Genomic DNA, 26,751 nt, shown 5'->3' with positions numbered 1-26,751 from the left:
CTGATAAAATCTATGGCGAAAATGAAGTTGAAAGTAAGGTGTTTTCTTGTAACTCGGCCTTTTAATAACATTGTACCTTGGCAAATGTTGGGTACAAAACACAAGAAGTTTTCAGTGCCACTCAAATCCTGATAAATTCTACAAGCATGTAAATACCAGCAGACAGGTGGAAATTTTACTTTATATAATACATGGTGAATTGTCTCTTGTTTTTTTCTGCTGTGTTTTTTTTTTCTGTTGATTTATTGTAAACACTTGAGAGTTGTTAATTTAAGTATCGATTGCAATCATTTCTAGTACTAGTAGCTATTGTTACAAAAAACCATTGGTGAGAAGTTCATGAAGATGTATCGTTTTGATAAACATATTTTGACTAAAGACGCACAGCTTTCATTTCACCACTTAAGGTGGGGGTTTGGGGATATTGTAATGGGGCACCAAGACTGCTGTATCAGTTGCAGAAATTTATAACTTCACTCCTTTGTTTACTGTCATTTATCATGTTTTTTATGTTGTTTCAGGAGCGGATAAGACAAGTTTGAAGCAGAAATCAACAAATTCCAAAGACAGGAAAAGGAAAGTTGAGGCGCAAATAGTGTCTGAAAACTTGACCTCTAAAAAGAAAACAAAACCACAAACTCCTACTAAAACTGATTGTGTCAATACTCAGGTTTCTAACTCTGATTCTAATCAACCTGTCCGGGTTTCTCCAAGAAACACCCCGGCTAAGGAACGAATACGACCTCAAAGAAATCGTGAACGTGACAAGGAAAGTGAAGATAGTGAAGAAAAAAGTGTAAATATTAAAAATAAAGATTCTGCAAAAGAAACTAGTGAAGAGAAGTCGGACAGTGAAAGTTTACCAAGTAAACAACCCAGAACACCTGTAAGATCACGACAGAGAAAGGACGATAAAGTAGAATTACCTTCTTTACGAAGAACTGATTCACCTAGAAATCGTGTTGAGTCTCCGAAGGGTACAAGTAATTCTCCTAGGAGACGGTCCTCAAGTAGGACACCAGCGGAAACAGAAGCAGAATCTGTGATTAAGTCTAATTCAGGGAGCAGTAAAAAAGACAAGAAAACTGAAAAAAGTGATAAGAAGACGAACAGCAGTGCCAAAACAGAAAAAGGTGATTTAAAAAGTGATTTAAATACTACTAAGCCTGTTAATGAAAACAACCCAAGCTCAATTAAAGCAAAACAAAGTGATAGTGTGGATAGGGAAAAAGAAAGTAAGGATTTAGTTGAAGAGAAAGTCAAAGAAATTAAAAGTGCTTTGAAAAAGAAAGAAAAAGAATCAGGGAATGCTTTATCTGGGGAATTAAAGGAAAGAAAGTCCCCACGAACAGCATGTCACGAAAAAGAAGTTAAACGTAAGGAGAAAAAGAAAGACAATGAAAATTCTCAGGTAAAAACCACAGACTCCAAAAGGAGAGTAGATGCGGAACAAGGTAACTGCATCGAAAAGGAAAAGACTTCTTTAAATGAATCAGGGGATAATATGCACTATATAAAAAAGAAACAATCATTACTTGCAGGGGGTGCTTCATCAGGAACACCTCAGAATAGTGGAATTCCAACAAGCATTGACTTTAATCAATCTGTAACTGACCAGATTGCTCGTGCAGGGAAACTTTCTTCCTTAAACGGTGACGATAAAGGTTCTGTACCAAGCACATTATCTTCACCAGTTTCTGATCGTGAATGTGAAAATCAGTCAATACCCAGGGATAACAGACATAGTGTAGGCTCTCTCAATAGCAGTTTACATAATACAAACACAAATTCCAGTTGGTCTCAGGACGAACGATGTTTGTCACGGAACAGTGACAGTCGTTGCAGTTCGGGACTGAGTGGAGATGAACTTCATCGTCCTTCTTCTCGTGTTGATGATATAAAAAGTTCAAAAAGTAGTACTGCTTCAAGTCCATTAATTGTTGACAAGAGTGAACCAGTGCAAATATATAGGGACCCAGAATTGATGAGCAAAAATCCAGTGCGGAGTAATGTGCCAAGTATGCATAATCCTCACAAATCATATCCGCAGGTCCACAATCCTATACCAACGCAAGTTTCTCGACCTGCTAGTGTAGGAATGACTTCATCAACACCATTATCAAGTGCAATGGAGCGAACTTCTAGGACTCCAGTCATACCCTCAGTGGCATATCCATCGCCACTTCAAATGGGTCCTTCAATACCTGGAGCATCACTGTCTAGCTTGCTTCCACCAGGTTTACATCAGTTGGACCCAGCCACTTTGGCAATACATCAGCAGATTGCTGCAGTACAGCAGCAGCAGCTTGCAGCATTAGCTGCCTCAGAGCAATATCGTAATGCATTATCTATCTATCCTCCTCCAAGAGGATCTATGAACAAATCGCAGCTTGAACATTTATGGCAACAGAAATACCCATCTGTGCCAGTACCGCCACCTTGGCTTCTTGCCAAACACCAGGATGACCTTGTGCGGGAAGCTCGATTAATTCATGAGCAGCAGGAACAACATTTAGTTGAACGTGAGCGCCTTGAGCGAATAGAGAGGGAAAGAGAAAGAGACATACGAGAACAACGCGAAAGAAAAGAGAGGGAAAGAAGAGAGCGTGAACGGATGGAGAAAGAAAGGCTAGACAGGTAGGACTTTTCCATATTTTTTTTATATCATTCAGAACAAAGGTTTTCGAGCTGTTCCCATGAATGTTTTAATGATTTATTAGCTTCATTAAATTTCAGAGAAGGAAATAAATGCTTGAGATTTACAGCTTTTGAAAGGACTGTACTGCATTAATGGTTTTTATGTAAACGACATACATATAAAGAAAAGAATCTGTTACATACAAGATAAATTATTCATCATTTTATAAGTACACTTAAACTGGATCAACTATGGTGAAGGTAGAGATATAAAGATAAAGCATACCCACTCACAAGTGTTTACAAAAAAAAAAAGTTGAAAACTAGATCAACTGAGAGTAATAAACACATGCAATATAACCATGCAGTATAACAGATGAAGTACTATTGTACAAACTACCTTTAACAATTTAGTTGGTCTCTTATCAAGTATCCATGTCTGCTGTTATCTGGCATAAGATTCATCATGACTGGGAAATCAATGGGAGGCCTCCTATTTATTTCTCCTGAATAAGACCTTCATTATGCCAACGACCTTCACCTTAGCTTTATTGATTTGAATAGTCTCCGCCATCTTAGTATTTAGAGCTTGCATGACGCTTTGAAATATTCAATATTATGCTACATTCTTTGCAAATATTCTGAGATTTTTTTATTTCATTGGAGTGTATATAAATAGTTATGGAATTATTTTGAGGTAAAAAGTTTTTTATATCTATATTTTTTGTGGGGTATAAAAAACTATATTTTATCAAGTAGTTTTTCCTGTGGCATGTAGATTGTTAGGGTAATGTTACGCATTTATGACTCATATTTTGCTGATTTGCATTCTTGATGTTTAAATGGGGATAAAAATATAGAAAAGGAAGCCATACATCAACTATTTTACAACCGTCTCTTGTATTTTGTTGTTTAAACTTTGTCTTTATTCAGTCAAACTTTTGGAACAAAGAAGTTTAATAGCTATAAAGGGCTGAGAGGCCCTCATGAAGGGGTAACATTAATACTGGCGGGATATTTTATCTCGGCTCAGCCTTTGTTATGCTCTGGTAGCTGTTGTGAATAAAAGTTCTCTTGAGGCATGATGGGCTGGGTGAATAATATTGTAGACATACATCTTGATTTTGGTAGTTTAAAGGATTGGGGTAAAAGGCAGAAGGTGTATAGGGGTCAGTATGGTGTTGGGAGGAGTATTACAGGTGCATTATGTAATTTTCTGTCATTTTAAAGGCTTTAACCTGAAGGGGGCTAAGAGTGGGGGAAATTATTATACTTGAAAGAGGGTTGGTATAAGTTGGTATGTTTGTTTATTGTTACAATATTTTTCATTTTATTTTTCATTTTATAGTTAATAATCAAAAAAAGCTTTTTTGCATGACTTTCTTGCTTTTGTGTATCAATTTTTTTAAATTTTGTTTAGTGAAGAGTAATGAATGTGTTAGACTGTATATGTGGCATACTATCATAGTGACTAATGGATAGCAACTGGCTTGTAACCTTTGCCCTGTAGTTGTTACTTAACTAACAGAAAAGTTGGTCAAGTTGAGATGTAGGTCACATTGAGTGATATCATGTGAAATTGTACATACATGTACGATGAATACAGTGCACTCTATCAATGTTAGGGAGTGCAAACAAGACTTGAGGAGTGTCACCTACCTTTGAAAGCTTCATCTTGTTTCATAGAAATTATAAAATTAATATCTTAAGTAGTCATAAAGTATAATTCTGTACTGGCGGGCCACAGGGTTAAAAATACAGCCCCCCCGCCCCCTTCCTCCAATCAGACAGATGTGAAGGTTTTAATGATTTTTCTTTGGTTTTGTGATTTGAATGGCAATGTTATGGCTGTTCAGCATACATGGGAACTTTTGTTTTCTATGTTAATTACATTGTATCAAATTTATTAATTCAGATTTTACATCGGTTAATGCATGGTGGATAATTACTCTCGAAAGTCTAATGCATCCCCCACAAAACACAATAGACATTTTATCGTGACAGGTAATCTTAGCCTGCTCCTGGTCATAAATCACAGGTTTATGTCTTGTTTGACATGTCTTCACCTACATGAGATACCATTTGTCATAATATATGTCAAAATCATGTACACATGTACTTACACACAGAGGAGAAACACTTCAGTACACCTGAATATAATCTCTAAACTAGGTCAAATACATGAAACTCTCTTACCCAGAAATTTACACTATTGAGAAGAAAAAAACTGATAAAATCCTGCTATAGAAATCCTTCATGCAACAATGGTTACACATAATATCCTCTGTATGTTGAGATTTAGCTTGTATTTATGTATACATGTAGTTAAATCACTGGTGTAATTTGGGGAATTTTTGCATCACATTTTTGACTTTGACTAGGTTAATGGAGGCACTTGTTGTTGTAAATTATGTTGATAATGAATATTAAATGAAACAGTTTATATGAGTAGGTTATGTATTAGAAATAGTAAAGGGGTTTTTATTTTATGGATTTATTTGCTGTTTTTCTGCAGGGAGCGTCGTGAAAGGGAGAAAGTCGAACAAGAGCGAGCAGAACGTGAACGTTTAGAGAGGGAGAAACAGGAGAAGGACCGATTAGAGCGAGAACACCGAGAACGTCTGGAGCGTGAACGACGTATCTTGAAGGAATCCGTGGACTCGCACGCGGCCGTTGATCAACACTTCTCCGAGTCGCTCAGACTTGCCAGTCAGAGGGTGAGCATTATCTTCTTCATACATGTTACCTCAGAGTTAACCCTCATCTATATTGGTGATCACCATTACAGCCGTCCAGTTTCATTCATTCGTCTATTGTCAATACTTTTTATAAAATTTGCAATTTTATTCTTAATGCTTTAATTGTATCAACAGTTTTGAAGGTATGGCCATTTGTGAATGGTGATCATCGATAGTAAGGTTTCTTACTCTTAGTGCAGGTCTGTCGATACATTTGCTATGATTAATGTATGGGGAAGTTTTGAAGCATGATTGGACAGTGTCATATTATGCAACTAATATCAGTGTTAAGCACAATGACTTGCTAACACAAATCAAGTATTAATGGAATCTTGCTATTTGATAAGGTGTTTTTTCCCCCCTGACATTTGAGAAATAGTAATTAATTTTGATCCACACATTCAGCTTACAAACATTAAGCTTTTAAGCTGTTTTAGTAAATCAATAGCTCAGTGTCATGTTCTTGTATTATAAAAGGGAGAAATTATATCAGTTATTTAATTGATTTAAAATTGTATTAATATATAATAGTCGTGTATGTAAATGAAATATTGAAATAGTTCAAAACTAATCTTTCATTTTTATTATCCTTTTTTTTTTTTTGGTGAGAAATTGTTGTAATTGACATTGTTGACATTGCATTGCACAATTATTAGATAATTGACAAAAATGTTTTTAACAGTTTCAAACCAATGCTTAGATTGACCAAAATTTGCCGTAGAAAAAAAATGAAATTGGATAAGTTTATAATGGTGTTTTAATGGTAACATGCTTATTCTAAGAAACTGAAGCTGTTTTTGTAGTAAATATCTAAATTTAAATGAAAAAAAATTGTGATAAAAGGGAGAAAAAGAGGAATGAAATGTATAGCCTATAGGCCTAATGTATAGTAACAGAAATTCTTTTTCTCATTTATTGTTAAGAACTGGAAGAAGCCCCCAAATCACAACTCAACCATGGATGGTTACCAATATGCTAATGCAAACTACCGTCCAAAATACATGGTAATAACTCCGTCTTCTTTTTTTTGTCTTTCAACATTGTCATTATTTCCCCTACTGTTTTTATTGCCTTATATATACATGTATGTTATTAGTTTTTTGTATATAACTTTGCCGTTGTTGTTGGCAGTGAAACCAATGTACATATATTTTTAGAAAAATAATTATATTTATGGTAAAAAGAGAATATCAATCAGTACCTCACTATAGTTTTCTCCGTTACTATGCATTTAGATAAAATAAATAAGATAAATAATTGTTTTAAATTGAACCTTTTTACATTACAATGAGATTTTCGAAGAAATTAGACATTGCATGGCCAAGGTCAAGAACTAGGACAAAAAAAATAAGCATGCTTCAGTGATTTGTACACAGTGATGATTCCATTGTCAAATCTTGCTCGGTTAATTTTGAACTTTACAATTCTTTTATGGATTACCACATATTTTATTAAAACTAATAAAGATTTTATTTATTTTTAACTTTTTTTTTAAGTTGGCCATTACTGCTGTGTTACATTTGCTATTTTATAATACTAGTATAGTTTTACTGTGTGAAGTAAAAATCCTTGACAATATAAAGTTCTGTATTGTATGTGTAGTAAACCACTTTCATATTGTGAGCTCTGATAAATGAATTATTTATTGTGTTCTGGCATGAAACTTGTATGATATAGTGCTAGATAATAGCAGAGGCTGTAACTCTGTTAGTAGAAACAAATGAGTTTCCCTTTTCTTGTGTAATTACTTGACATTTAAGTCCATTGAAATATTTAGGATGTTAGTGGTAATGATGATTCATCTATACCTTCAATATGAGATCAGCTCAGGCCCCAGGTCCTTGTCCTTGCATGCAGTCATGTGATATTCAGTATCTATTCTTCTGGAAAAAAAATCTCCCTTAAAACAATCATGTCAGAATGTCTTCGAATTCCTAGCAGGGTGACTGTCACAAAACACACAAATCCGCCAACTCGGCTCTACAATATTGTAACTTTCTGATTGCTTAATCAGTGCACCAGTGGGATTACCAGCATGCCCATTCCCGGCACAGTAGTGCATAATTCACACACACAAATCATTATGAATCTGATGCTCTCCCTATTGAGCTAAGTGTGTAATAAATGACTAACATTGTGAATTTTGAGTCAATTTTCTAAAGTACAATGTATAAGCCAAAATTTGTCTTAAAAAAAAAGAAATGACTGAAAACAATGTTACCCACTTCACAGTTTTTTAAAACTCTTGGGTTTCTGTGTTGGAACTTGTAATGTTTGAAACTTACTTTCTTTTTATGTTTTTGTAACATTGTGCGCATGTTTATAGAATAGTCTCAGATCATTAATGTTGTGTCTGTCTGATGTTAGTGCCGTAGAATACTTGTCTGATTCTATCAGATTTATGAGAATATTTCTCAGTCATACAACTTTGTCAATTCTGTGTTTGTGATTTATGGCAGGCTTTAGTTTCACACTTCCTCTAATTGGGTTACATTTAAACGAGTCAGACAAAAGACAAATTGACATTTTCTCTGTCCCCCACTCCCCCTTTTCTGCCACTTCTGTCTCCGTTGCTATGGAGACATCACAGAGACTGCTACTGCTGTAACTAGGCTTCTGGATTCATTTTGTTGGTGACATTTAATCAATCAACAAGAGCACTAGAAAACGAGATTGTAAAAATTGATCAGAAGGGTTAATGGTCGGCTTGCATGCTGTGCAGTGAAATTACTCCTGCTACCTTTATATGGAAGATAATTATGGACCATAATGTTGATGCGTTAGTAAATTAGTAATAACAAGCAGGAAAATGTTTGTTATTCTCTTATTTTTAATGAAGGAAATGACATTGAATGTTTTACCTCGCTACTTAACAACTGACGATGACATAAAAGTGATAAGATTGATGTCTCTCTGTGTGTTTTGTCATGTTGTTTAAATACATCACAATGATTACAACAAGTATTTTTACATAGTACCTTAATCAATAAATGTCAAAGTGTTTGTCTTAAACATGCAGCTCAAAAACCTCTTGGCCCTTCCCAATTTCATCAACCTTGTATACTAAAATGCCTCAAGCCAGCACCCCCACTCACCCTGACACCATGATCGGATGCATGTACAAATCAATGTCTTTATTTTATTATGGCGCCAGCTGCCAAGTCAATACTGATTTTAATTGACACTCTTATTGTCAAGTTTGAAACATATCGCATGCCTCTACCCTATGAATATTTATGTAACTGACATACATGATAAAATGTTTGCTGATGCATTAATTATGAACTGAATTTTATTTATATGTAATTGATCTTGTCTTAACTGATAATAATGATATCAGGCTCATCAAAACTTCACTTTAATATTCATATCTAATTATATCAATTAATGAATGTGATATATCAATTTATTTATGTGAGAGGAAATGCTTTCCAGTACTGTTCTACATAATACATATTTAAATGTTGAAAATATGTTTCTAATTATAGCAATAAATATGTCAGAGGAAATACTTTTAAAGTACAAATAACCAGATTGTGCTTGTTTGAAATGAGGCAACTAATTTTGCCAATTTGTTTTTTTGTTGACAAGCTATTTACAAGGAAGACTAAGATACTTATACCCCCTTACCCAGAAATAACACAATAATTATATCTCATTTTTAGCTCGACTTTTCTATGAAAAGGGGAGCTATCCTACTCGCCCCGGCGTCGGCGTTGGCGTCGGCGTTGGCGTCACACCTTGGTTAAGTTTTTCGTACCACCCCACTTTATTTCAGAAGTATTACAAGTATGGCTTTGAAACTTACCATACTTGTTCACCATCATAACCTCCATCTACAGACAAGAGTACATAACTCTGTCAAGGTTTTTGACAGAATTATGGCCCTTTTTTGACTTAGAAAGTGTATTGAGCTTGGTTAAGTTTTTTGTACCACCTCACTTTATTTCAAAACCATTGGAGGTATTGCTTTGAAACTGACCATACTTGTTTACCATCACGACCTTCATCAACAGACAAGAGGACATAACTCTGTCAAGGTTTTTGACAGAATTATGCCCCTTTTTGACTTAGAAAATACATTGAATATGGGTAAAATTCCACTTATTGCCTTAACCCTTTGAGATATTTGCTTTGAAAACTTTTAAATGCTATTTCAACATCATTACCTTACAGTAAATGTGTATGTGCTAATGTCATTTTTGCCCTGAATTTTTTTCCCTCACTTTTTTCAATGAAAGTGTGCCTGGTTTGGATCAGTATGTATAGAAAGATATGTTTATAAGGTGTTTTGTTAATAAACTGTCAAAACAAATCATATGGAGAAAAAGCTCTACATTGACATTCAAAGTTGTTTTTTGTGTAAACTTTAATAATAAATGTGAAAAAAGTTGCTTTAACAGACATGAGTCTGCTTATTTTTTTGTGTGAACATGTTTAAGTTGACATATTGTATTGTTATTCATACATAATGACCAAATTCTACTTTTGAATATGATTATATGTCTATGTCTATGTTTTGAACTACTAGTACTAGAGAATTTACGTATTTTAATATGAAATCGGTTAATCAATTTACTGGTAGCTATTGATAAGATAGGATGGGTTAGTCTATTTTCACAAATTTTGCAGAGTTGATATTGGGATGCGGCATGGTAATAAGCCATACAGACATGGCTGTTTTAGCATATACTGTATAACTAATTATATGGCTGCCTACATACAGTCTTTATTGAATTAGTTTGCTTTTTCAGTGAATCTGTTAATATGTTTACATTTGAATTGTTGATTTTATTTTTTTGTAACATTGTAATTATGTCATTTATATTGTGTGTTTATACATTGTATATCATATCCTCCTTGTTCCCTGAAATAAATAAAAATTCATTGGGTAAAGGTAATACTGAAATGAAGGAATTGTGTACAGAAAACCACATTTCTTAACAAAAAAGAGATTTTTTTGTATCTTTTTTATTTTTTGAGATTTGTTTGAAATTATTTTTATATACATCTTCCCTGTCTAGACTATGGTTCCTATTTTGTTAAATGTTAAAGTCATTTTGAGGTTGTGGTATAAATTTTTTTATTAATGTTGTTAATGGACAGCCATGACATTGGTCAATGTCGGGATATTCTTAGTATTAGCTACATAAATGTCAAAAGGGAAAAAATGAGCTGTATGATATTTACTCAAATTTATAATTACAATTTCGTGATTTGTTCAAATTGAAAATAACCCAGACAAATAATGGTAACATATTGTTGATTATATCTAACTGCATCTTAAAAAATAGAAAAAAAACGAACAAACAGAGGAAGTATAATTTAAAAGGGCAACAGGATTTCTCTTTGATGTTTAATGTAGTTTTTCCTGTGTGTTTTTCAGGCTGCTCAGACAGGCATGTGGCCCCAGCCTTCAATCACACTGGGTACTGGTAAACCCAAACCCGAGTCTCAGCACCCTTCATCGAAGATGGGCGAAATCAAACCAGAAGAAAAGATTAAACAGGTAGATTACATTAATTCTCATCTGAATATGAAACAATTTAGCAAAAAAAGAGTTTTTTATTTCCACCTACTCCTCTCTGGTTTGAATACTGCTAGAGACCTGGGATTTCACTCATGTAAGAAAGATGCACATCCGTGGTTCTACCTAAAATATTTTTATTAAAAACCCGGTCTAAAATGTGTCCACAGGGTTTTGAGATGATAATGACGACCATAAATGTTTAAACTTGATAATTTATTCATACAGGAATAATTTACTTTTTGTTTGTCCAGACAACTTGATACAGTCTGTCACATTATGTCTAGTTAAGAAACCTTCTCACCTCTATAACTTATCATCAAAAAAAAAATACAACAAAGTTTGCCCTTTTGACTTCTCTGTTGTTAATGAATAGTCATTGTCTGTCATATGACATACTTTTTAGTAAATTTACGATTTTGTGTGTAAAGCTTAGCTGCAGATTAATCACTAGTCGTGAGAATTAATCTATAAAGACTGTTACCATTGTAAAAAGCCTTGGGGCGCCGAGTTGAAAACATTCCGGTATGTGACCATATCCCTGTTAGAGTCAATGCTTGATATTTCTCGATGTTCAGATTAATGTAGGTCATGCAGAGAAGAAAGGAAACTGTAGCGGGAATCAATCATATTGCCGTAATGATATTGTAATGATTTTTGCCTTTTTTCAAGATAGATTATTGGAGAATTGTCTGCTAGGCTAATGTATCTTCAGAATTCCTTTTATAATATGGTGACAGGTTTGTGACAGATGATAATGTGTATTGATTGGCCAGGCTTATTTAATTAGTAATCAAACATATTACCGTGTATTGATTTAGCTTAATAAAGGTGTGCATTATGGCTTCCGTCATTATATCGATCACATCAAAGGGACGAATATACAGTAATTTACATGTAGCAATTGGTGCAGCAATGTTGTCTTAGGTATGTTATGAATAATAAACAAGCGTGTGGGCTGTTTGTTTACTCAGCACTTTTTTCCCCTCGGCTGGTTTGTCACATTAATGTATCAGTTTCACTGAAATAGATACAGTTGTATGTTTATAGGAGAGGGGGAGAGCTGCAATGTCAAGCTTATTTAATTTTAACGTTTTATTGATCTGTAGAAACGAATTTGGTCCACTTGTTCTCCATGAATCAATATTCAGGAATGGCAGTCCGTGATTTAATGAGTTGAATTGATAGAACTAGGATGATTGATTAATCAACTTCATAATGATTGGGGAATGGAAATGTAGAGAATGTACTGAGATATTTATCACTATAAATCTGTGACCTTCACCTTAGTGTGATTGAATATTGTAATTTTGTTATAAATAGAGAGTAGTCAATCTATTTTGGTAACGAAAGTTTTAAAGTTCTATAGAGGTGCCAACATATGCCTGAAATGAGATATCTAGGGCATGTTTAGTTTTTTTCCCCATTAAAACTGCTACATCATTTCATCATTTAAACAGTGACAACATTTATATATTAAGTCTGAAGACAAGGAAAATGATCAACTGTATTATCATAGTTATGTTTTATAATGGTTATAATATGGCTTTTATTTTTCAGGAACAGTTACGGGAGACAGATTTCCGATATGCTGAAATGATGCGTAAACATCAAGAGTTAATGACACAACAGGAAGAATATATACGCTACCAAAAGATGCTTTCTTCAGGTGATCACAAACCGGACATCAAGCAGGAAATCCGCAAAGAAATGGGATCATCACCTTATGATAGTCACAATTCCATAAAGCGTGAACCTGGCTTGTCAAATGTGAAACAAGAAGTTCAGGCTAATTTTAGTCTTTATGGATACAAGCCTGAGAAATATTCATTCATCACTACAGATCAGCTTCAGTCATATGAACTAGAGAAGAATAAGGGTGATAAAGGTGTGTTAGACTCAAAATTAAATCGTTCCCAATCTCCTCGTAAAAAGGACTTGTCTGTTCCCCCGCCTTTGATTAAAGACTCGAAACCATACAGTTCTGTGATAGTGGAAAACAAAACGAAAGAAGGGGGTGTGAAATCTTCGAGTCCTCAGTACACAAGTCATATGTCACCACATCACCAGCCTAAACCTGCCCACACTCCGGAACGGCCTCATTCAAGTTCCTCAAGTCCCGGTTCACATGGAATGAATCCAATGACTGCGCATTCACAACAACTTGCCGCACTTCGGGCAGACGCAGCAAGGCAAGGTACATCTAGATCTCAAAGTCCGTTGAGAATTGCTAGTCCTCAGCAACTTTCAGCAGCTGTCATGGAGCCTATGGACTACAGATGTAGCCCAAATGTAACCAAAACAAGAGGAAGTCCAGGATCAAACCCGGGCTCTCATCCATCAAGTGTTAATTCATCAGGATCTTATTCTCCTGCTATAGCTCAACCACCAGTGTCATTACCTCACTCTTCAGTTCCATACACATACAGTTTAATTCAACAAGGACTTGTCCCAAACCCCATTTATTCTAACAATTCCAATGGAAAGGGTGGCGATTCTCAAAGAACTGTTTCGGTAACTGGCACAGCCCAGGTTCCACGAGCCGCCCAATCCTCTCACTCCTCGTATAGAGAACAAATGCAGCAACAAAGTGCAATGGGATCAAAACGTAAAGGTCAGAAAGAAGGGAATGGTCGTAAGAGACAAAAAGGCAGTGAAGTACAGGGTCATAGCCCTACTGCTTCAAGCAATAATAATCCATTAAATTTATCAGTTCCATGTACTACTCCACAAATTGTGTCAAACCAGTCACCTTACACAACAAGTAGTGGTAGCATTCCTGCCTCTGCGATGTCCACAACACAGGCCGGAACGGCTACCACCTCATCGTCACAGGCTATAGTCAAAAATAGATTGCACGGTCTCACTGGGTTTATGGACAGTTTTAAATCATTTGTTGAGAATACCGTGCAGAATGCGTTCATGTCTGATCCAGAACTTGGCAAGCCAAAAGAAGGTCAGATGAAGAAGCCACAGAGCATGGAAAACTTACGAGATCTTCACCAACAACATTTACAACAACAATTAACACACAAACCTCAACCATATAAACCTAAAAGTAGCCTTGAAAGGTCAAGTACGCCAGTCACATCTCAGCCGGGTGCGGCAAATGATGAATCGTCTAATTTATCAAATAGTGGAAATAGTAACTCTGCTATGTCTTACGTTGAAAGCATTAATCGTGTAGCTAACGGACAAATTGACACAGACAGTGATACTTTAAGTGCCCCTAGTCCTCCCCCTCATTTAAAACAAGAAAACACGCCATCACCTCATAAAGCTGCGAAACATCCAAACTTGAAAAAGGCGTGGCTACAGAGACATTCCGACGAAGATAAACAAGAAGCACAACCTCAAGATCGGGTCACAGGACCAGCAGTCGTAGCGGACTCTGGAAATGTTAACCAAAATAACCCGTCTGGTGAGGTTGAAAAAGACAAGGAAGTGAAAAACTGTTACGTAAATTGTTCTTACATATCTCCTGGTAAAGATGGAAGTAAATCGCCCATTAGTGCTATTCTGCCAAATGGAAATTTGGAAAAATCCGAAACAAATGACAGTTCCACAACGTCTGCATCTGAAACAGAAACACAGGTTAGCATACTAATTTCTTTAACCACTTTTTAAGATAGAGAAGATAATATCAAGTGCTCTTGATTGTTTTGACCTTTTTGTTTGTATAAAAATGCAGTTACGCATAATGCTTGAATAATTAATGTCCCTCTTTATACATTCTCTTTTATGTTAAAATCATGTTCTTTGATGTTTCATGTTCTGAGAGCTGACATATACATTAATCTTGTATTTGTATGTACAACACTTGTAAATATCAGTTCATTCAAATCTGTTCTATAAATAGTTCCAGCATTTTTGATATGACAGAAGAATGCAGTTATTGTTCTACAGGAAAAACATAAGTGCATAAAAATGTTCAATCACCATCTCATTATTGTAATCATGCATTTGTGTCATGCATAATATTATGTTGTTTTCAAATGAAGTAAGAAACAGAAATGGTGCCTGTATTAATAAATGTTCTTGTTCTGTGACATAAGTTTAGATTTATTTTTGTTTGTTTTTGGTTATAGGCAACAGACAGCAATTCAAGTAACCCTAAAAAACGAGTTAAGAATAAGAAAGAGCGAAATATTAATCCTAAGAAACCAAGAATAGATTCCGATGAAAATTCGTCAACAAGCACCACGGGTCAAACCAAAAAGAAAGGAAACAGACGGGGCAAGGAATCTAAAACAAAGGTAGAAATATTTCTGAAAATGTTTTTGGAAAAGAAATTCCAATATTTGTTCCTCTTTGAGACCTGAAGATAAAGTTGCATATTGGCGGCCTTACCACGATCTCATTATGTAAATTGCGCTAGTTTTTGCTCGTTTGCAGAGTTGAAAGCATTTGTATATTATTAGCATAACAATTGGATAATTTACATTCAAAATACACTAGAGATTTCATTTGCTTTTCGTTTATTTATCACCTTATAAATAAAATGACCGTATACTTTGTAAAGAAATCAAGCAGATTTGACTGAAGAATTTGAAAAAACATATATGAGCTAGGCCATGACAAAACCAACATAATGGGTTTGCGACCAGCATGGATTCAGACCAGCCTGCGTATCTGCGCAGTCTGATCAGGATCCATGCTGTTTGCTATCAGTTTATCTACTTGTTATAGGGTTTGTAAGTGAACAGCATGGATCCTGATCAGACTGTGCAGATAGAACTAAGTTACAAATGACATTAGCATTCAAATTGTTTAATAGCTGTAAATTAAAAAAAAAAAACCCACAACATATCAGTATGGAATTAAATAGAGGACACATTATAGGCATCTGTCGAAAATGTCATTCAGTATTGTTTATTTTGTATTAACTGTTTTGCACCGAGACATTAGCATATTGATCAAAAGAATATTAAGTAAATCTGAAAATGAAGTATATTCAATAGTAGAACAGATATATGTATATAGAAAATGACAAGACAGCTGTTCATTTATATAGATTTGATGAACCCTTTTATGTTAGGATTATTTGGGAAACAGCTTGCATGTGTTAAAAATACAGTAAATGTTGTTAATGAAGTGAGCAATGAAAAGTTTGTTCAATTTGTCGACCTAATAATTGACGTGTTAGTTAGAAAAAACTGCTGATTAATGCAGATTTGCTTAAATTTTCAATAATAATTACATACCTGTCGCTTGTAAAACTAGAGTTTTGTTGTTTCCCCATAAGTTTAAGATTAAAATTTTTGTAGCAGATTTATGAAAATGTTAGCTATTGCTTGTTGTGCAGTTGTCAAAGGATGATAATGGGATAGGAATATGATTTAAAATTGACCGCTTGAAAACTTTGTTTTATTGGATAGATTATGCCTGTTTATATAACTCAAAAATCATATAGAACAAAGACTAGTTTTATGTAAATTTAAATGACTTGTTAAGAAGTCATATAATTATGTGGTTGCTGGTATGTTAAACCTTTCCAAGAAATATGCAAGATTAAGCAGGTTTTGTGTAAATTTATTATTTATTAGCCTGTTAAATTCAAGTGCGCTAAGAGGAATATAAAAACTAATTTTCATTGGGAATACAAACGTAAATAAACCACATTTTATACTTGAGTTGGAAGCTCAACCGAAACATCAGCAAAGAAGACACTGGGATGAACCCAATAAAATATATGTTTGTACGAAATTGCATGAAGTGGTTTTCTTGTTAGCCGCAAGCACGATTTACATCAGCATGTTCCTACAGAACATCTGGTTTACATTAAAGCAAGCTGGTTTCTATGTTAACACATAAAAACAAACACAGAACCTTCCATAGTTATTGCTGAAAAAAATTATTGCAAAAAGATCTAAAAATGAATAAGTTGGTTTCTTTCCAAGAAAATATAAAATTCCGGGTTGTTGGTTTTTTCCCACTACTGAATTTAATGATAATGGTAGAATAAAATGCAGAAATTTGATGATTTTAGGTAATTAAAGAAATGCCTGTCTGTAAAATCAATAAATGTATAGAAGTAGAAAATAAAACCATAAAATTTTCATATTGCAATATTATTGCATTTTGTTGTATAATTTCATGGTTTATAAAATTCTGAATTGATGCAATTAAATGTTGTCATAGTACAATAAAATCTCACAAACCCCGTGCTATGAGTCATCTGCAGTTAGGGATGACCTTGTCAGTTGTTGTCAGTTGAAATGCTTTTCCAGGAAAATGTTTGCATTTTATTTAATTGTATTCGATGTGAAACAAAAAAGGTCATTTTTTTTGTTTTCTTAAACCAAGAAAAAAAACAACCTGTGTTGTTGCATAATACAAAAAAAGAAAAATCGGAAAAAACAAACAAACTGAATGAATGATTAGGAAGGTTGTATATTGAAAAAGAAAAATCGTAAAAGATTGATTCAGTTTCCTTGACTTAATGTTGTTTGTTTTCCTTCAAGCAAGTGAATTTTTAGGTTTTTATACAAGTTAATAAGATAAAACAGGAGGGAATTCTATCTGTCTTTAAAAAAAGAAAGGAGTTGATGGCTACACTGACATGTTAATTGAATAAAAACTGGGTAAAAAATGAGAGAACTTGTCAGAACGAATGAGTGTTAACCATTCAGTACAAACGGCAGTAAAAGTCTGTTGTCATAAAATGTTACACTGTTTATATAATTATGCAGCATATTCACAATGTATAAAAGTTTTATTAGATTTGATGTTACACACGTTTCCTAGAAATGTTTCTGTCGCCTTTTCTATGAAAATAAACTGGAAAACAACATGATGTATAATTATTATGTTGTACACTCATTTTGTAACTTTTATGTTTCCTGGTGCAAAAAGTCTGTATCAAACAGACAAACTAATACATTTAGAGATATTTTAAGTTAGTATTAAGTAAAGATATTATATCTCTACAATAACATTATCAAATGTTTATACATATATTTTGATATATTTTGCTAGGTTAAGTTACAATATACATGTAGATGAAAAAAGTAGATTAAAGTTATTTTTAGATACATAAAACACTTAAAGCTTATATTGATAAATACTTTGGAAATGTTCCAAAGGCATTGTGCATAGCCTGATATATTAATAGAAATGATAACAGAAATAATTAAACATAAAAAAACCATTAATTTAACATATGATTTATTTAATGTTTTCTTATCAGAAAAAAAGTGTTTTGAGATGTTCCCCCGGTGTATAAATTTGCTTGTATAATGAGGGAACATTATTCAAAATGTCATGTTTTAAGTGTTGCTTCCTGAGCTGTTGACCCTGTCTTATAAATGATACTTGTTATTTGTCTCTGTACATGATCCAGACTACTTGCTAATGTTGTTAAATGACACCATATTAAATATAATAGTATGGGGAAGGTTACTCTGTAATAGTATGGTAGAGGTTTTTCTCACTCACTCCTAAATAAACTACAAAAAAGACATGGGCTGTTAGATCATTCTGTCGTATATATGTCAAGAGTAAGTTTTCAAGCTGTTTGTTGAATAAGATTTATTTTTGTAAACAGTTTTGGGTTTACAGCACCAAGGTTATTCATGGAGGCGTTGGAAATATAAAATATCTATTTATAAATAAGCCAGATGTAAATAAAGCATGGAAAAAAAATACTTGGGTGTTGAATTATAATGTCAGACTGAGACATTTGATGCTGAATTTTGAGATGTATCATTGATAAGAAGTCTGAAATAAGGCACTGAGGGGAACTTGAGGTTTCCTCCTTTATTAATGTTTTTTTTGTGATTTTGAAATTCAGCAAACTTTGTAGGCCTACTAGTTATATGATACAGATTTTGAAATGTAAGACATTACTTGTATAATGTGAAGTGGGTGGTTCTTTTTTTACAGTAAAAAAGAGAGAAGAAATGTTGTGAATAACTAAAAACAGTGTGAGATGATAAAGAGATTTTGAGATATTTCAAACTAAAATGGTATTATTTTTGTATTTTCAGAACAATGCGGATAACATGTCTGAAGAACAGATAAAGAAAATTGTTGAAAACTGCCGAGAATCTGCAAAAGAGAAAGATATCAAGCAGACAGAGGAAGCCTACGATAAGACGTTAGACTCTGAAGATGCTGCGGAACAAAAAACTGAGCAGACAGACATGGAAACAGATGAACCCAATGATGCTGAAAGTAGCAGAAAGTCTGATAAAAAGGAAAAGAAGAGAAACAAGGAGAAGAAAGATAAAAAGAACAAAAAGGAGAAAGAGAAACAACAAGTAAAAGAGACGAAAGAAAAGGAAGTGGAGAAGTCAGATGAAGAAATAGACAATGAACCTGTCTACATCCCTCCTCAATCCATGTTTAAAGACTCTGAAACTAAAGGTGAATATTCTCTAAAATGTATTCTTGGGGGGAGGGGGGAATATTAATTTCCCATTAGGAATGAGCCACATTGTAATTGTCATGCGTTGTTTGATAAAAATGGAACATGTTTTGTCTATGTATAGTACAAGATGTTGAGATTTAAAATTGGCAGAAATTACAGTATAGGTCAGGATAAATATTTTAAGTGATAATTCTCACTATAAAGTGGAAATTGGTATGTTATGCATATTAAAAACAGTATATTTTTAAATTTCAACAGTTCAGCAAAGCACTGTGATCAAAGACTTGGTACGAGTCCCAGACTCTGTCCTCCGCAAGACCTGCGAGCCATTCCTGCAGGATGGATCCTGTAGCGAAGTCACACCAAAACTTATGAAATGTCGAGAATGTAAGATGACTCCTACACAGAGAGGCAAAACTGTTCCAAACATTTTCTGTAGATTCTACGCATTTAGAAGGTAAATACTAAGAAAATTTAATATTGATCAATTTTTGGAAATCGTGTTTTGCTTGATTAGGAGGAAAAGTTTTGTATTGTTTGCTTGTGTCATTAATGTGATGAATTGTCATTGCACTTCAACTAGTTCAGTTGAAGAGTCCCATGCTTCTTAAACCCCCATTTCCTACAGATGGGGGTTTGTTGGGTGGGGGATAAAACAAAGCCATAGTACATGTAGGTCACAAACAAAGTAATGATTTAATTTTACAATTTTTAGGAGATTGCTAATTGCAAAATCCTCCCATCCCAGGTTTTTATTGTAGTAATGAAATTACTTGAAGGAAGTCAGTTTTGTAAAGGTTACTTGTTTTAATGATTCATCCTTGAAACTTGGTGGTTGTAAAACTGGTTACATCTTGTGTTAAATTGTATGAATTTGTCATTTTTCTCGTTAATTTCATCTCCTTAAAGCCATTAGACACTTCTATATTTACTCTGACAATTTTATGAAAACCCATTAAGATGTATTGGCTTACATACACAGTTTTAGGTTAATGATTTAGACGTTGTATTTACCTGAGGGAGTTTGTCATGTACGGCTGATTTTTACGAGGTTATTTTCAATGAGTTGCTTGATTTATATTGTGATAAATGTTTTTTGCCGCAAACAAACTGAATAATTTCATTCTCAAGTGGGCAATTACGTTGATGTTATAACGTAAATGGCTGTGTACTCTGAAACAATTACAACTAGTTCAATTGGTTAGACCTTCAACTATATTATGTTTCAAGGTGACTTTGGAAGGTTTCTTTTGTTTACCCTTAACATGCTTAATTTCTTAAATGGACTTGTCCAGCTCCCATATTTGGAACTGCCCAAGGTGAAAAAAGTGAAGTTGGTTAGCCCTCTTCCAGAAGGTTAAATCATAATTGTTGAAAGGCAATTTGTTGCGATATTTTCAGTCATTTAAATGCATTATTATATTGAGTAATAGAGTAAAGTTATGTCTATGAATAAAGTTATGGTTGTGTTATTTGACTTACTTAAGACACCTCAACTTCAAGATATTTATGGATTGCATCCATCAGTCGTAAATTGCTAATTTTGCTTTCTTTTTAAAGAGTATAAAAAATGCTAAAACATTTTCAAGCATCAAGTAATGATGAATTGTTTATATATATATGTGTTGACTGATATGTTTCAGGTTAAAGTACAGTCAGCGCGGATTTGTTACCATTGATGGATTCTCCGAACTATCGGACGCTGATCAGGATGACATAGACCCTTGGATTCCTAAATCGCCGATCATAGAACCGAAGATCGATGTGGATACGGCACGATTCATTATCCGTCGTCTTGGTGACAAATTCTGTGAATTGATACAGCAAGAAAAAGAGGCTCATGTTTGTGCTGGGGATAATGGTGAGTGTTCTTAATTTTTAATTCAGCTGAATTAATGTAATTGATCTGCCGCCGATTAAAAATATTTCAGTGATTTCAGTATCACATTATAGAAATTGAGCTACCAACAGTATAGAGCCTGATCAGACTGTATGGACGTGTTGGCTGGCCTGGCTCTATATTGGTGGCAAAGGCTTATGTTTTGTTGATAAATCATTGGCAAAGTTAAATTAAATCTTTATAAAATTGGGAAGCTAACAAGAATGGAATTGGTCAAAGGGAGGTAATCACAATTTGTTTATATACTAAATGCTTCAATGTTTTTAGTGTAAGTTTGTTTCCATTGTAAGTTAAAAATATTTTTAATCCTACTAAATATTCAATTGTCTTTAGATAGGATATCCGAGAAATAGACGGTTCAAATAACACATAAGGTTATTCAATATGCAATGGAAAAGTTGCACTGAGCTAATGTTTTAATGTTTGTTTTTTGTTCAGCCAAGATAGCATGGAAGAGGGCTGTGACAGGTGTTCGTGAGATGTGTGACGTTTGTGACACCACTCTGTTCAACATGCACTGGGTGTGTCACAAATGTGGTTTTGTCGTCTGCTTGGACTGTTACAAGGTCAAGGCCAAGGAGGTGGACGAGGACTCTGATTCTGAGGACGTGAAAGGGGATGATGAGGACCAGAGGCAGTGGCTCACGTGCAGCGCTAACAGACAGGCTCATGACGTAGATAAACTGATGTTGACCCAGATTATACCGTCTGATGGTAAATGCTTATATAACAGTGACCTTGTGTTTATCTTTTAATGTTGTCTGTAAACAGGCATTTGTGGTTTAATTCCACAAGTTAATGTTAAAAAGTCACCTTGACCTTAATATTGTGGGCTTGACTCAAAACCAAATAAGATATAACTTTGAAATTTGAACTAGTTATGATCTGTGTTCAAAGACATTATTAATATAAATATTCAATAGCTTTTAATTATATATGATGCGATCTAATGCGTTATTCTCCGATTTCTTTTCCGTTGATATGGCAACAGTTTCTGTAATTTTATACAACATGCAGACAATTACAGGTTTTTGTTGTTGTGTAATTTTGCTTTCTTGTTAGATGTTTATAGCATCTTTGTTAATCGATTTTTGCAAAAGATTTCTCATTAAGATTTTTTTTGTTTTTTCAGCTCTATGGGAAGTAGGTCGAATGGTGCATGAGGTTCGGGACAGGTTCCAGATTTTACGGGCTTGTCAATGTAGTCCTAAAATAACAACAAAGAAAAATGGAATTAAAACTGACTTAATGAATGAAGCAATAAAACAATTATCTCCGAAGAAGAAAATGGTAAATGGTGTTGGCGGTGATGAAAAATCGAAAACAAAAAATGGGAACATTAAAAATGCAGTGTATAATCCAGACAGCACGTCGCCACTTAGTCTTTTGGCTGACGTTGCTTCAATGGACTCTGAGAAAACTCGTGACCGAAGTGAATCTCCGCTGCTGACAAAAAAGAAAGAAGGAAAGAACGGAAAGTCGTACAATCCTATCACTGAGCCAGTATCACCAGGAAGTAGTGAGAAAAAGATGCCCCCAAGTTGTTCAACATTACGCGAATTGCTTACAAAAACTGCTGGAAGTAAAGTGAAAAATAACAATGAGTCCAAAAAGAAATCTAAGAATACTAGTTCACTTAATGACATTATACAAAAAGTTGTTGAGAAGCATATCCCAAAAGAAATTGAAAAAAATGGACCTTTGACCCCTATAGAGGCAGATGAACCTGAAATGAAACTGCTTCATTATAAGCCTCGATTTGGGGCAAGTCATTGTTTAGTGCGTGAAACCCCTATCATAGCCCATAATCTAACAGAGACAAGTGTTCTTTATCCAGATGTACCTCACTCATGGCTCTGTGACGGTCGCTTATTACGACTTCACGATCCACGTCACAAAGGTAATCTGAGAATTTTCATGGAACAGTGGAAGAGAGGCCAGCCGGTTCTGGTGTCTGGTGTAGATAAATATGTGAACGAAGATCTGTGGAAGCCTGCATACTTCACGAAACATTTTGGACAATTTGAGAATGACCTCATCAACTGTAGAACTGGTTGTCTAGTTGTAAATCAACCTATGAAACATTTCTGGGAAGGTTTCAGTTGTATGGAAGGTAAATGTTGTTATATTACCGCTGCTCATTAATTTATGTTTGTTTTAAGGATAGAAAAAAAAAAACAACGGGTGTTAATTAGATTTTAGCATTCATTTTTTAAAACAAGAGAAATTTGTAAGCCTAGTTCTTATAACAGTTGATTAATAAGGTTTAAGGACGATTACCTAACACGATAGCATTATGTCTTGAAGATAAATACATTTATTGTTTCTATGAAAACTTTTTACAAATACCAGTAAGTCAATATCTAGACAGTTATTGAAAACAATTGTGATTTTTTATCAACAGAGCGACTGGTAGATGAAGAAGGCACTCCTATGTTACTAAAATTAAAAGACTGGCCACCAGGTGATGACTTTAGTGACATTCTACCCCAGCAATTCAACGACTTGATGCAGTCTCTACCATTGCCCGAATACACCAAACGTGATGGTCGCCTAAACCTTGTCTCACGTCTCCCAGATTTTCTAGTCAAACCGGACCTCGGACCAAAGATGTACATTGCTTATGGTTAGTAGTTGCATTTATTTTCTACCTTACAAGTTTTCTAATAATGACATAACATATAAAAATAGGCTAAATTTGCTTACAGTAACTTGTCAAATGTAAATAATTTGATACATATAGCATGTTCCTAATTGCCAGGTGTTTGTGTATTTCATAATACTTAACAAACACAAAGTTCTTCATTAAATCAGTGGTTTGTCTTCTGTTACAGGTTCCGCCCAGTATCCAAAGGAAGGTACCACCAACCTTCACCTTGATGTTTCTGACGCTACTAATGTAATGGTCTACGTTGGTTACCTCGAGGACGAGGAAAGAGGTAGAATACCAAAAGATCAGGAGACGAACAAAGCCATTGAAATGGCCCGATGTGACCCAATCACAAAACGTCGTATCCGAGAAGTACGGGAAACTCCTGGAGCACTCTGGCACATCTTTGATGCTGTTGATGCGGACAAAATCCGAGATTTTTTAAATAAGGTAAATTTTACCTCGAGATATAAACAACTTCCAAGCATGTTTTTTGGTAACATTTTATGTTGTAAACCCATTCTTACTGACTGAACATTTATTTTGAATGTCTTTAACAGACATTTCCTTAAAACGTAGTGTTCTGCAAAAGGTTTGATGTTTCACTATTTTAATATACATACATGTATACATATGTTTCTATATATACTCTGAAAAAAACTTAAGAGATGTGGAGTTTGATAGTATTGATTTGAACTGAAAATTTTATTGCTGTCATACATTTATATGTAGAAACAATAATATTATTGGTTTCTTATTTAGGTCGGAAAGGAACGAGGAGAAAAAATTGAACAACACCATGATCCCATCCATGATCAGAGCTGGTACCTAGACGAAGATTTGCGAGATCGATTAGCCAAGGAGTATAACGTGCTTGGCTACACCATACTACAGTGCCTAGGAGACGCCATATTTGTTCCTGCTGGCGCCCCGCATCAAGTACGAAACCTCAATAACTGTATCAAAGTAGCGGAAGACTTTGTTTCTCCGGAAAATGTGCACCATTGCTTTCAGCTTACGCAGGAGTTCAGACATTTGTCGGCAGGACACTCGAATCACGAGGATAAATTACAGATTAAGAACATTGTGTATCACGCTATAAAAGACGCAACAGCTGTGTTAAAGGACGCCAGTCCAGAAGATCTCGAGGACTAAATGTTAATACAAAAAGTTGAATTTGGAACAGTCAATTTTACCATGTGACAGTGTGAATTGTTTTTACTTGTGCTGAAAATTTACGCATAGAAAGTGCTGGATGTTTTTTTTGTAAAAGTGCAGTTTTATTTAACTGTAGAATAAAACGAGACAAAAGGACAAATCACAAGGAATTCAAGGGAGGTTACTATTACATTCCTTGTGATACAAAATTAATGAATTCTTAAATTATCAGTAAGTTGAGACGCGCTTATTAACACCATATGTACGATATTAAATAGCTAAAATAACAACAATTATTTAGTTATAATTGATCTACAAGTATTTATAGACGTAGCGGAGCGGTAGGCTTTGAATAGGAGAGACTTGAATTACAAAGTTGTTGTAAACTTTTCTATTGATCTCAATTACATTTTAATATTAGCATTGTTCTAGTTGTTATTGTTGTTATCACTCATGTAGATATATGGTCACATGATTGGATCATGTGACTTAGTCATGTGGCATGTATGTAACTGGGAACACTTAAAATAGAAACAAGAGCTTGGACTGTGTGTATTACAGCTTCATTTATCTGTTCTGTACACCAAAGCTTCTGGTTTTTTAATCACGGTATTCTTGATTTACCGGTACATATTGTTGAACATGTTGATGTTCAACTGAAAGATAGAATCAGACTTTATTAACATGCTCATGTTATACCTAGTTAAATAGGTCATAATAATTAGTTAAGTGATTAGAATTTCAGATTATTGCCATTTTAATGATTTTTTTTCCCCTTTCCTACTGGTATTGTTTTTGTTATGATATAAACAGGGACTGCTTTTTGTATATGAAAACACATATAGGGCTTGCCATTCATTATTTCAAACATTTTTTCTTCTCTTACAATTTTTGGAGAACCAAGCACATTCAGTCATCCCATTTGAAGCAACCAAACAATTGTTTCATTTTCTGTCTCAAAATGAAATTATCATTTATTTCTTTTTCATGGCGTTACAGATTAGCAGTTAAAAACATTTTAAAAAATGTGTTCAAATATTTTTTTTTGTAATTCACAAGGCCTGTAGGTACAATACTGTAGTCATTGATGTAGTCCGCAGCAGTTTAATATATATATAATTGAAATATTGAATCAATTACCGATAAAGGTAAAAAATTGTGTTGTTTTTGTGTTGAAAGTACTTAACAAATATTGTTGCCGTTTTTTCTTTTATTTAACAGTAGTAGCATAAGTTTTTGTTGCTTCTATCGTGAATCTTTGAACGAAATGACCGTAAATTGTTGTGCGGGGAAATGTGTCAGTAGAAATATTAGATCATATTAATGATTATAAAAATTTTATAATGCTTAAATATGTTAACCACAAGTATGTGGTTAAAATATTGTAAATGTTCCTCTTTTTTTTTTCTTCTCTTTTCGAGAATACTTATGAAATTGTGTAGCGCTATTAAGAAAAATAAAACAGACGTATATTAATGTTTATCATTGTTAATCGTTTATTTTCAGATTGTTTATCATAATGTAGTATTGTTTATCATTAATGTAGTATTTGTTTTATGGCATCTCTTGTCAACACATATGTTACACATATACATTTTGATCTTTGTTAAATGTAAATATGCTATAGAGCTATTTTTATATAAAAACAAATCTAGCATATATCTATTAATATGGCTATTATTGTACTTGTGGGAGCCCAGACTTCCGGGCTTCTGGAAGTCTAGGCTCTCTTATTTGTTCCTATTAAAAACAGATTTCTCAAATATAAAA

At 34.1% G+C, this 26,751-nt stretch overlaps 1 protein-coding gene across 4 annotated transcripts in view; it reads left to right on the top strand.

Annotated features, from left to right (window-relative positions):
- LOC132754098 (protein split ends-like) overlaps positions 1-26,751 on the top strand; it is a 117,721-nt gene extending 90,970 nt beyond the window's left edge. For 3 of the 4 annotated variants that reach the window (XM_060744692.1, XM_060744694.1, XM_060744695.1), the window contains 14 exons: positions 522-2,637; positions 5,153-5,354; positions 6,299-6,379; positions 10,762-10,884; positions 12,463-14,496; positions 14,991-15,158; positions 18,891-19,269; positions 19,532-19,730; positions 20,917-21,134; positions 21,612-21,887; positions 22,306-23,286; positions 23,578-23,799; positions 24,008-24,273; positions 24,586-26,751. In XM_060744692.1, the coding sequence (XP_060600675.1) occupies positions 522-2,637; positions 5,153-5,354; positions 6,299-6,379; positions 10,762-10,884; positions 12,463-14,496; positions 14,991-15,158; positions 18,891-19,269; positions 19,532-19,730; positions 20,917-21,134; positions 21,612-21,887; positions 22,306-23,286; positions 23,578-23,799; positions 24,008-24,273; positions 24,586-24,978 (7,658 nt within the window). In that variant the 3' untranslated portion in view covers positions 24,979-26,751. The remainder of the gene's footprint in view (positions 1-521; positions 2,638-5,152; positions 5,355-6,298; positions 6,380-10,761; positions 10,885-12,462; positions 14,497-14,990; positions 15,159-18,890; positions 19,270-19,531; positions 19,731-20,916; positions 21,135-21,611; positions 21,888-22,305; positions 23,287-23,577; positions 23,800-24,007; positions 24,274-24,585) is intronic. The other variant, XM_060744693.1, reaches the window with a different exon arrangement.

The sequence above is a fragment of the Ruditapes philippinarum genome, unplaced genomic scaffold (genome assembly GCF_026571515.1).
Source record: "Ruditapes philippinarum isolate M1 unplaced genomic scaffold, ASM2657151v2 ctg466_1_1_1_1, whole genome shotgun sequence".
Classification (NCBI taxonomy): domain Eukaryota; kingdom Metazoa; phylum Mollusca; class Bivalvia; order Venerida; family Veneridae; genus Ruditapes; species Ruditapes philippinarum.
This window is presented reverse-complemented; position numbering and strand designations above follow the sequence as displayed.